The following is a 12,008-nucleotide window of genomic DNA, read 5'->3' on the forward strand; positions in this document are numbered from 1 at the left end:
TTATAAATAAATAATATTAGAAAAAAACATTTTTTTTTATCATTTTAACAGCAATGGTCTTTTTTTATTTTATTCTTTATAAGCATGCAGAATTTTTTTTCTATATTTATAAAAACTAATATTAAATTGAAGAGAAAAAAGAAAAAAAAAGAAATAAAAATAGTTAAACAAAAACTATATAGTTTATAAATATATAAGGAGTATTTTAAAATAACTTTAATTTTTTTTTTTGTTAAGGAAAAATTACTGAACAGAAGTATATTTATACTTAATAATAATATCTAAAGCACTTTTTTATATATTTTAATTGTTTTTATTTATCATAATAATTAATAATAATAATTTATATTTTGTTTCAAAAAGAAGAATCAATCCCTTATAAAAATAATTATATTGTTTAAAATTATATTCATAGGTATATCAGAGGTATTTTCATACTATAAGAAATTATTTTTTATTTTAATTATAATTAAATATAGAACATAGTAATATTAGAACCAACATATTACTAAGAGTACCAACATTTCACTCTAGTATCAATATGGAAAGTTGTTCTACATGTTTACTTGGAAAAAAAGGCTATATTTTTAAAAGAGGGAGTTACCAAAATTATATTCTTTCCAAGCCTTTTACTATATATTTCCTCTCATTGTTTATTTTCTTTCTTCAAGTAAGATAAAATCAGTAAGTTGAAATAGATATATTCTTCATTTTTTTTTTAATATATACTCTAATTAAAATTTAAATCATTTCGGTATATTTTTTAAAATATTTAATTTTTAAATGACTATATAGGATAAATTGAAACCCCAAAATAATATAACTTCGGAATTCCAATTAAAGTGTAACATTTCAAGAAGATTAGCTGAATCAGAAGGAAATATAAATGATCAAAATTTGGGTGAAACTATAAGCCATTTAGAACTTATGTCAATTTGGAATAATGATGAAGTATTTGAAGAACGTAAATTAAATGACACACTTATGAATTTACTTGAGCATCTGCATAAAGAAGCACCAACCTATAATATAGATGAACATGGGAAAAATGAATTATGGTCAAGTATTTTAAGGGATGTTAATAAATGCGTTGCTATTCTCAAGCATAACATTAGTACGAGATTAAACGATTTGGTTATAAGTGGATCATGCACACGTGAAGAAAGTAAAAAGTTTTTAGATTTTGCAGCTCATTTATGGGGTAATTTAAGATATACGACAGAAAGAGAATTTTGGAATAGACTTAATCGTTCACGTCGCAGTAATTCTGGTTTATTTTCCTGATTTTTTAATTGTCCATTAAATAGCTTTACTAAAGTATTGTCCAATAAAAGATGCTATTATCCTTTTATAATACATGATGTTAGTTTACTAGTGAGGAAAATACAAGGCAACTAAAAATGATATTAGCTATAAAAAAAAAATATATATATATTGCTATATTTTTTTTTTTTATTTATTTTTTTTTTTTTTTTTATATTTTGGTTGTTTTGGAATCAGGAGGTCATTAGTTTTTAATTGAAATATAAAAATTGATGTATGAAAAGTGCACTTTTTATGTTGTATTGAATTTGCATAATTTGAAATAACATTAAATAACTTAGAATTTAATTTTTGTTATTTCTGTAACTTAATTTTATGTATATATTTTTGATTTATTAATTGCCTGCTTAATGACTTTGCTAGAATATTAAACAAACAAATTAATAAAGAGCATTTATAAAACTAAGTTAAATTTTATTACCTCTTTTAATAAAATTGTTAATTGTCATAGATAAGTTTTTATTTACAAAGAATTACTTATTTTTTTAATTAAAAACATACAGACAAACTATAACAATTAATAAAGTCAAAACTTTATATTATTCAATGTTATTTCAAAATATACATTGATTATAACAAAAATATTATCAATTTTATCTCTTATTTTTATAAAAGATAAATATATTTTTATTTACTAAAAATTTTTCTCACCAAAAAAAAAAAAAAATATTTTTTTTTTTAAAATATTTCAAAAACAAAATAAACAAACACAAAAAAAAAATATATATATATATTTTTTTTTTTTTTTTTATTAGTATCAGTACATATTAGTTTGAACATACACACACACTAAACTAGATTAGTGTACTACAAAAATTATAATATTTTTTGTTAATCAGTCAGTGCATGGGTAACTTGTATATACATATACAGTAACCTAGCATATTGTACTGAAAAAGGTTAATAATAGCTTTTATTAACCAATTTTTAATTAAAATAATATACTTGTTCTTTGTAAATAAAAATACATTTGTAAAAGTAAATATATACCTGTTAAGAAATGCAGAATTGCTTAATTCAAATAAAATGTTATATATTATAAATATTATTATATATAATAAAAATAAGAATATATAAAAAAAATCCATATATTTAGTTGTATGTACTTTTTATTTATTTGTTTTTTTAATACCCTAACAAAATCATTGAGGAGACAATTAATAAATCAATTAACAACAGAAGGGAATTCAAAACCAGCGCAAACAGAACCCCTTTTATTAGGTATTAGGTATAATAGGAAAAGAAAGAATTTTAATTTGAAAATATTTGTTGATGTTGTATTATTTGATCAATTTTACGTTTTCAAAATGAAGAACGACAACAAAATTAATAGAATCAAAATACTTGGAAAATTACTAGAATTTAATGATATATCATTAAAAGATTACTTTGAATGGTTCACAGTGTTTAAAAACAAAATAAAAATATAGGGATTTGTCAGAAAAGAAATGTGTATGATACTGGACTCCATGGTTTTTTCTATCTAAAAAATGGATTTAGGTAATTTTTCAATTAACGAAGAAATAACTAATATATTAGAATTAAAAATTGTTCTGGTAAAATCCATATTTAGGAATAAAACCGAAAGATATAAAATATTAGCAAATATTCCTATTGATATACGAGAAAAAATTCCCATAAGCACCGTTAATTAATGAAAATTTTGAGGATGTTATGGATTAACCAAGAGAAGTAAAATTAATAAAAAGAAATGAATCTAGAGCAAGAAGAACATAAGTATATAATTGATTTATTAATTTCCAGCTCAATTTGCTAGAGTATTGAATAAACAAATTAATAAAGAGTATGTATAAATAAAAATACGGATTTTTATATATTTATACTTATTTTACTATATATATAATAGCTTTTTATAATGTATAATATTTATATTATACATTAAATTATTCTGTATTGCTTAACAGATATATGTTTACATTTAAAAATGAGTTTTTATTTACAAAGAATAAGTATATTCTTTTAATTAAAAACACATAGACTAAATCTATAACCAATAAAAAAAATTAAGCTTTAGTTCAATATTATTTCGAAATATACATATTAAATATAACATAAACATTATACTTTTTCGTATATTAAGTTTTTATGTAAATAAAAATTAATTCTCTTTTTAATTTTTAACATCCGTTCACCAAAAAAAAAAAAAATAATTTTATATATTTTTTTTTTTAACTAGCATCGTGCATGGCTGATTTGTACATACATGACTAGTAAACTAACTTAATATACTACAAAAGACTAATAACAATTTTTTTTATTAACTGATTTATTAATTGGTTATTCAATGACTTGGGTAAAAGTGATGAATATCCAAGTTAATAAAGAGTAAGTTTTAGGACTCCTTTATAATTTCGTATTATAGATTCTATTTTTATAATACAAAATTAATTAAATCAATTTAAGAAAATAAAAGCCTATAAAAGTTAAATAAAATAAAAGAAATCCACTTTTTATCCTTTTATTTTTCAATCTTTCTCCATAAAAATTCATTTCCCCCCAAAAAAAAAAATAAAAAAAATAAAAAAGAAGATATAATACAATCATAACCGAAACATATAAAAAAATATAGTAATGAAACACACTAAGTTGGTCAAGGTTCTAGTAACTTAACTCATTGCATGTAGTGTACTCCTAGATAAAGGAATAATTATTTAAGTTATAAATAATTGTTTATAACTATGAAATTAACTACAAAAATATATATAAGTTTTATTAAGATAAACCTCAGACTGTACATTAATTAAGGGCGATGAATTTATTCATTGACCACATGTTTAATGACTTTGCTTGAATATTAAACAAATAAATTAATAAAGAGCATGTATAACTAAACAAACATTTTTATATGTGCATACACTTATTTTTATTATATATATAATTGTTTCTTATGATGAATAGTATTTAATTTGCATTAAATTATATTGCATCTTTTAATTTGATTTAAAACTGTTATAAATGAGTTTTTATTTACAAAGAATCAGTATATTCTTTTAATTAAAAACACACACACAATTTATAACAAATAAAAAAAGTCTATTCAATTTTATTTCAATATATATTTTGAATACAACATAAACATTATACTTTTTCATTCCTTAAGTTTCTCCTCTAACTAAAAATTATTTCTTTTTTTTATTCGAATAAACGTCAACTGACAAAACAAAAAAATAATTTTTAATTTTTTTTTTTAACCAGCGTCAGTACATGACTGACTTATATTTTCGTGACTGGTAGCTCATTTTATTTTGCAAAAGGTTAATAACAATTTTTTATTAATCAATATAACAAAAAAATATAGAAATCATTTAATGTATTGATTTCATAGCAATAGGTTTGAAGGGCATTGTGGAATGAATAAAATGTTAAAAAAAATTCAGAAACAGTTTGAACAGCCTTATATTAACAAAGAAATTGAAGATTATGTTTCGAATTGTTTAATATGTCAGATAATTCGTAATAAACTATTTAAATAATATTCAAAGTAGGCATTATCAAAGCCTAATATATTTGGCATGGTATCTTTAGATATTGTGGGTCTTTGAACTTGGAAAGGTTAAGAATAGTATATACAAGTAACAATTGACTATTATTCACTTTTTATTTGAACAAATGGGACTGATAAAACTTCTACGTCTAAGGATGCAATAAATATTATAACAAATACATTGATCTCAATACTTGGATGCCCAAGAAATATTTTAATATATCAAGTTTCATTTTATATGAATCGAGAATTTAAAGATTATATTATTAATGAATTACAGATAAAATTGTATCATACTAGTGCGTATTATCCACAAGAGAACGGTATAAATGAAAATTCTCATAAGAGTTTTGACTATTTACTTGAAACGTTATATGAGAAGGAATATTTGCCTTTTGAACAAATAGTTAGAAATGTCATTTTGATATATAATGACACCCCTCATAATTATATGGGAGAAACACTTTACTTTTCGGCATACACAATAGATTGTATATATCCAGGTTTTTCTAAAATAACGACAGAAACAACTAGGGAGATGAAGATCATTTATTAAAACGATCTATGGAAAAACACAAATGAAGATTTAATTAAAATAAAGGAAAAACCTTTAATTAAGAATAAAGAGATTAAAGAGAGAGACATTATATCTTATGAATTACCCGAATATGAGAGAAACCAAATGAAACATTGTAGTGGAAATGAATAATTGGTTAAAAAAAATTGATATTAACCTTTTGTAAAATAAAATGAAATACAAGTCAGAAAAATATAAGATAGCCATGCACTGATGCTAGTTAAAAAAAAAAATATATATATAGCTGCTTTTTTTTGTTTATTTTATTTATGTACATCTTTGTAATTAAAAAAAAAAAAATTAAAATTATTTTTTTTTTTTGTGGGTTGACGTATGTTCGAATTATAAAAGGAATTAATTTTTTCTTACGTAAAAACTCAATATATGAAAAAGTATAATATTTATGTTGTATTTAATGTGTATATTTAAAATAACATTGAATAAATCAAAGTTTAATTTTTGTTATTTATTATAAATTTTGTGTATTTGTTTTCAATTAAAAAAATATATTTATTCTTTGTAAATAAAAACACATTTATAAAACTAAACATACATCTGTTGATCAATACAGAATTATTTAATTTAAATTAAATATTATATATTATAAGAAGACATATATATAATAAAATAAGTATATATATATATAAATCCGTATATTTAGTTATATGTGATCTTTATTAATTTGCTTGTTCAATACTCTAACAAAGTCCTTGAGTAGGCATTTAATAAATCAATAACTAATTAATCATATACATATCTTTATGCATGCACTTTTTTAATATCCAACATGCACTAATAATTTTTGTATGCAATCTTTTTCATTATATTAAAATTTCAAAAAGGTAAATAAAATTTTTTATTTAAAAGATGATAACTCTTTTTATAACTTGGAATTTTTCTTTTTATTTATGTAATCACTTTAGGTAAAAGGAAAGCTGTAAATTACATAAATATTAAATTAACTTTTAGATTTTAGCAGAGACGCAAAAAGTGATATTTTCCAGTTATTATCATGTATTTAAAATAAATCACGTTAAATTTAATAAATATCTTTTGAATTGTTACCTTATAGTTTTATTAACAATAAATTTGAATTTATTTATCACTATATTAGATAATTATATCATTCAATGATTAATATTATATTCAAGATAATCTAAAAGGAAGGGATCAATATGCTTTATATTAGTATTTCTATTATAATTTTTCATCTAATTTCTTTTATATTTACATAACTTGTAAGACATATCACAAGTATTAAAATCTTTATCATTATTAATAATGTGTTTTTCTTTTATCCTATTTATCTTTTCTTATGTGTCTTTCCCTCGGTCTTTTTAATAAACAATTATCTTTTTAAGTAAGATCTTAAAAAAACTGAAGTACATGCAAGCAGTTCAAAAAAATTGAAAAATGTGTTGCTTCTTTTACTGTATCATGTGATATACCATTGTAAATCAATATATTCCAAACTATTTCTTTGAAAAAAGTTTCTTTTTCCTCAAAAATTCAACTTTCTTTTAATATTTTAAAGCACAAGGATAATTATGAATTGCAACATGCACAAAATATTCTTCTTTCTGTCAATAAATAGTACTGCTGATCTATTTATACTTCTAATAAGAAGGAATATAACATAGTCAAAATGTTAATTATGCATATATAGTATTTAAAGAAAACATGTAAATTGAAATGGATATACCAAAATACGTACAACGTACTACTACTTTTACATGTTTGTTAAAAAAAGTTATAATTAACTTTTTATAGAGTAACATTTAGTTGTTCATATGGAAAATAGAGGGTTCGCTATGCATTCACTAGTTTAAAAAAAAAAAAATCATTTCTTTTTTCTTGTTGGTTAATAAAAGTTATTATTAGCCTTTTTATATTTTAAATGTAGCTGCTTCCATTTTAGTACACCATACTGGTGTACTAATTCCCATAAAAAGAGTACGGCTATTAAATATAGCTGCATGTATTTTAAGTGTACTATTTAATTACTTACTCTATATAATTATAGGCGTACAGAAAAGAGTTATATACTCATTAAGTTTTTCAAGCTAATAAATAAACATAAAATATTTAAAAAGATTAACTATTTTAAAGACTTATGCATATCTCAAATTAAAGATAATGCTTTTTTATATATAAATTTTTTATTTTTATTTTTGTGATTACTTTTATAATTTTAAGAATATTTATTATAGATTTCATTGTGCATACGATTCAATAGGGAATAATATACACAATAAAGTTATTATGATAGTAGTGTTCTTGTATTTAAAAATACTGAAAGCATCTTTTGCATGCAATAAAACATATATGAATATAACAAAATATTAAAAGAGAAAATTTATTAAGAAAATAATTTTTTTTCTTTTTATAGGATATAAGCATTAAAAGTTAATAAAACGTTAATTAACCATTAAAGTTTTAGTGCTATATATCAAGAGTAATAAAACTTAATTAAGGAAATATAAATATTTATACTTACTATTTATTAAATTATTTATTCAACACTTCAACAAATAATTAGAATAGCAAATTAAAAAATCACTTGTTAATTTTGTTAAATTTGTTTATATTCATTTAAAAAAAAAAAATAATTATTTTTTTTTTAATGAAAGATTTAATGAAATGTTTTTCTTGTAAAATTTTTGTTGCCAAACTAAATTAATTTTTAAACAATAAAGGATCAAATTCGAAATTTTCAGAAATATAAAAAGTATTTTATTTTTATTAATACATAACTTTTACTTATTTTTTAAAAGACTGTTAATGATTATAATTTAAATTTATTTGTTTACTTTAATTATTTATTTTATATAATCAACGATTTTAATGAGATTTTAAATTTTTAATAAAAATAAAGGTATGTATATATTAAAGTAAATAATTGTATCCATAACAATAATTTCTCACCTATGTAAATCGTATATATAAATTTTACGTATTATTAGCATAAATATATTTTTACATAATTAAAATCAGTAGAATTAACATTACATGTTATTTATAATACTTTAGTTAATTCTGTAGTAAAACCATTTAACGAGTAATTAATAAATCACATATACAATAAAAAAAGAAACTAAAAGATAGTACTTTTTTTTATACAGTATGTACACAAAAAAAAAAAAATTTTTTTTTGGGTAATTAAATTTTTCTAATAGAATTAATTTTTGAAATCATGAAAAATTAAAGTTCGAAAGAAACTAAAAGGAATTTTATTTTTATATGTTTTTTAAAATAATGATAATAACTTTAATTTTTTTATTTTATTTTAAAAATTTATTTTACATATAGTCAATGGTTCTAACATAAATTTAAATTTTTAATAAAAATAGGGATAAATTTTTACTAAAGTGAATGCTCTAAAACATTAAATGTTCAGTCATGTCAATTATATGTATAAATTTTACTTGTAGAATAAATATATTTTTTGAAAAATTAAAATTAATAGATATCACTCTTTATGCTTTTTGTTAATTAGTTCAATATTATATCAAAGTCATTTAGTCAATTAATAAATAACTAATTTTTTTTAAATAACTTATTTATTTTTAAATAATGACATTTCTTTATTAATAATATATATTTTTTGCATGTTTTGACGAACAAATGCTGTATATTTTTAAACTATATTCTTCATTATAAAAAAATTATGATTACATGCATTTTTTGAACAAATAAGTGACCAATTTTTAAATTATATTATTGCAATGCAAATAATTTATATTATTTATATAAATTCCTTGAAAAGGATTCATTATTTTAATCATTTTTCCTTTTATTTAGGTAAAATAAAATTTATAATTTTGGTAACATTTAGAAAATTAAAATTAGTAAGAATATGTTAGCATATCTTCTGAAAAATATAAAGTAAATAATTTTTTAAGAATATGTATTAGTATCTATAAAAAAGGGAAAAAAATATTATATTTTACTTGGTATATAAGTTTTTATATAATAAAATAAGGAAAAAACAAAGGAGAACTTTAAATATTATTTAAATAAGTGTTTTTTATTTCAACAATATGACTTATTAAATTTATTATAATTTGTCACATAATTGTATTAATAAACAAAAATAGGCGATTCATTTTTATTCAAATGTTTGAACATGTTTTTGAGTATGAGAATCAAAATATTTAATTGAAAAATATAATTACATAACTTAAATTTAACTTGATATATGTAAATATTTATGCCTAATTTTTGATACAAAAACATAACATTTTGACATTTTTTTAATGAAAGTCTAATCATTTATCTAATTATAATAATTTAACATATAAAACACGTTATACTAATACTTTTTCAATTCTATAAATATAAAATGAAAAAATATGTATTTTTATTTAAAAATTAAATTAAAACATAATTCATATTATATTAAAAATATAATTGAATTCTATTATATCAACAGAAAATTTTCTTTATATTTTTTTTAATTTATGGAAAAAATAACTATAATAAATTCAAATAAAAAATGTTATATATTAATTTTTTTTTTTATTCCTTACAATATATTATGTTAATTAGTGTTTGTATTTCACAAGAACAAGAAGGAAACCAATATTTATTTTCAGAAGAGTATATAATTGTTTGATATTTTCATTTGAAAAAGCATATATTTTAATTAAGTATTATATATTCACATAAATTTTTTATTTATAGAATATCTTCAAATGTTTATATAACAGAAAACTCTCCTAATACTGGAAATTTGATTGATACAATAAATATAGAAAAAGATGAAATTCTTGATTTAGAAAACATACCTAGTCATTTTCCTATAGAAGAGTATATTATCTTTGGAATATTTTCACATATATTATTTTTTATATTAATTTAATGTTTTATGCTTGTATATATTTTTTTTATTTATTTTAGAAAAAATTCAGATTCTGATAATAAAGATGATTTTTTTAATATGAGTTTAGTTGACACAATAAATTTAGAGAAAAGTAAATCATATGATATAAAAAATGTTTTAGATGAAGTACAATGCTCATTAATGGATTCTCTAATAGATCCTTTTTATCCATCTTTTAAAAGGTATACATTTTTTTATATATTTTAGCTTAATTCTTCGTTTTAACTGAGGGTTATATCTATGTGTAATATGACTTATTTTTAGTGAAAAATTACCTATTCATATCGAAACAGAGCCCTCCAGTTTAATGGAAACAAAAGATACAGAACATAAATATTCTGTTGAATTAGAAAATAAATTAGGTGAAACTCCAAGTACATTACCAGATTCACAAACACAACCTTCCAATTTACCTCTTGAACAGTATATACTTTTTATATATTTTAACTTAATTTCTTATTTTAATTGAAGGTTATATGTATATATAATATGATTTATTTTTAGTGAAAATTCCATCATTTATATTGAAACAGATCCACCTAGCATAAGTTTAATGGGCACAAAATATACAGAACATAAATATTATGTTGAATTGCAAGATACATTAGGTGAAATTCCAAGTACATTACCAGATTCTCAAACACAATCTTTCAATTTACTTTTTGAGCAGTATATACTTTTTATATATTTTAACTTAATTTTTCATTTTAACCGAAAATTATGCATATATATGTAATGTGATTATTTTTAGTGATTATGCAATAAATGTTACTCATGGAAAATCATTTAGTGTAAACAATTTAATGAATACAGAAAATGTAGAACAGGAAGACCCTGTTGAATTACAAAATATTTTAGATGAAATTCTAAATACATTACCAGATTCATTAACGGAACCAATCGATTTACTCTCTGAACAGTACATAATTTTTATATATTTTAACTTAATTTTTCATTTTAACTGAAGGTTATATGTATATGTAATATAATTTATTTTTAGTGAAAACTCAACTATTCATGCTGAAGCAGGGCCTTCTAACATAAGTTTAATGGGCACAGAAAATGAAAAACATAATGATTCATATAATCCACAGTATATTTTCAATTATTCATTAGTAACTCCCAATTATTTGAAAGAGGAATTCCTTAATTTACTCTTAGAAGAGTATATTAATATATCTTTACATGGAAAATGTTTCATTTTTATTTAATATTTTATATATGTATGTAATTTTTTTTTTTTTAGCCAATGCCCATCTATTAATTATGAGGATATATTCCCCACTACTAGCAATTTAATGATCCCAGAAAATGTAGAAGATGAAGAATATATTAAATTACAAATTATTCCTGTTGATTTTCCTATAGAAAAGTATATATCCTCTATATTATTTTCATGCATACAGTATTTTATTTTGAATAAATATTCTATATATAATGTTCCTTACTTTTAGACAATTTTACCATTTTATATTAGGGAAGAATTCTCTAGTACAAACAAATTAATGCACATAACAAATGAAAAATATAATGAACTAGAAATATTCTTCCTAATTTTTCTATAAATCACGATTTTTTTAAATATTTTCACATATAAATTTTCTTGTTTTAATTAAATATTCTTATATATATGTATGTATATGTATTTTCTTTTTAGACCTGCTACAACTATTAACTATAACGAAGATATGAGCCTATTAGATGAAATTGAACAAATATCA

At 20.2% G+C, this 12,008-nt stretch overlaps 2 protein-coding genes across 2 annotated transcripts, besides 1 other annotated feature; both read left to right on the plus strand.

Annotated features, from left to right (window-relative positions):
- Nucleotides 1–541: 541 nt before the first annotated feature.
- PRELSG_0026300 (Plasmodium exported protein (PHIST), unknown function) lies at nt 542–1,284 on the plus strand (the record flags this gene model as incomplete). The annotated part of the gene is made up of 2 exons (XM_028675579.1): nt 542–670; nt 796–1,284. The coding sequence occupies 2 exons, from the start codon at nt 542–544 to the stop codon at nt 1,282–1,284; spliced, it is 618 nt and encodes a 205-aa protein (XP_028531154.1).
- A 3,339-nt stretch (nt 1,285–4,623) lies between these two features.
- Nucleotides 4,624–5,531: a repeat region.
- Nucleotides 5,532–9,942: 4,411 nt separating this feature from the next.
- Nucleotides 9,943–12,008, plus strand: PRELSG_0026400 (fam-j protein; the record flags this gene model as incomplete). The annotated part of the gene is made up of 9 exons (XM_028675590.1): nt 9,943–10,004; nt 10,089–10,214; nt 10,305–10,469; nt 10,552–10,710; nt 10,792–10,956; nt 11,039–11,206; nt 11,288–11,452; nt 11,534–11,659; nt 11,945–12,008. Coding segments are annotated over 9 exons (1,200 nt in total), but the record flags the coding sequence as incomplete, so codon positions are not given.

This window comes from Plasmodium relictum (genome assembly GCF_900005765.1).
Source record: "Plasmodium relictum strain SGS1 genome assembly, contig: PRELSG_00_v1_366, whole genome shotgun sequence".
In the NCBI taxonomy this organism is placed as follows: domain Eukaryota; phylum Apicomplexa; class Aconoidasida; order Haemosporida; family Plasmodiidae; genus Plasmodium; species Plasmodium relictum.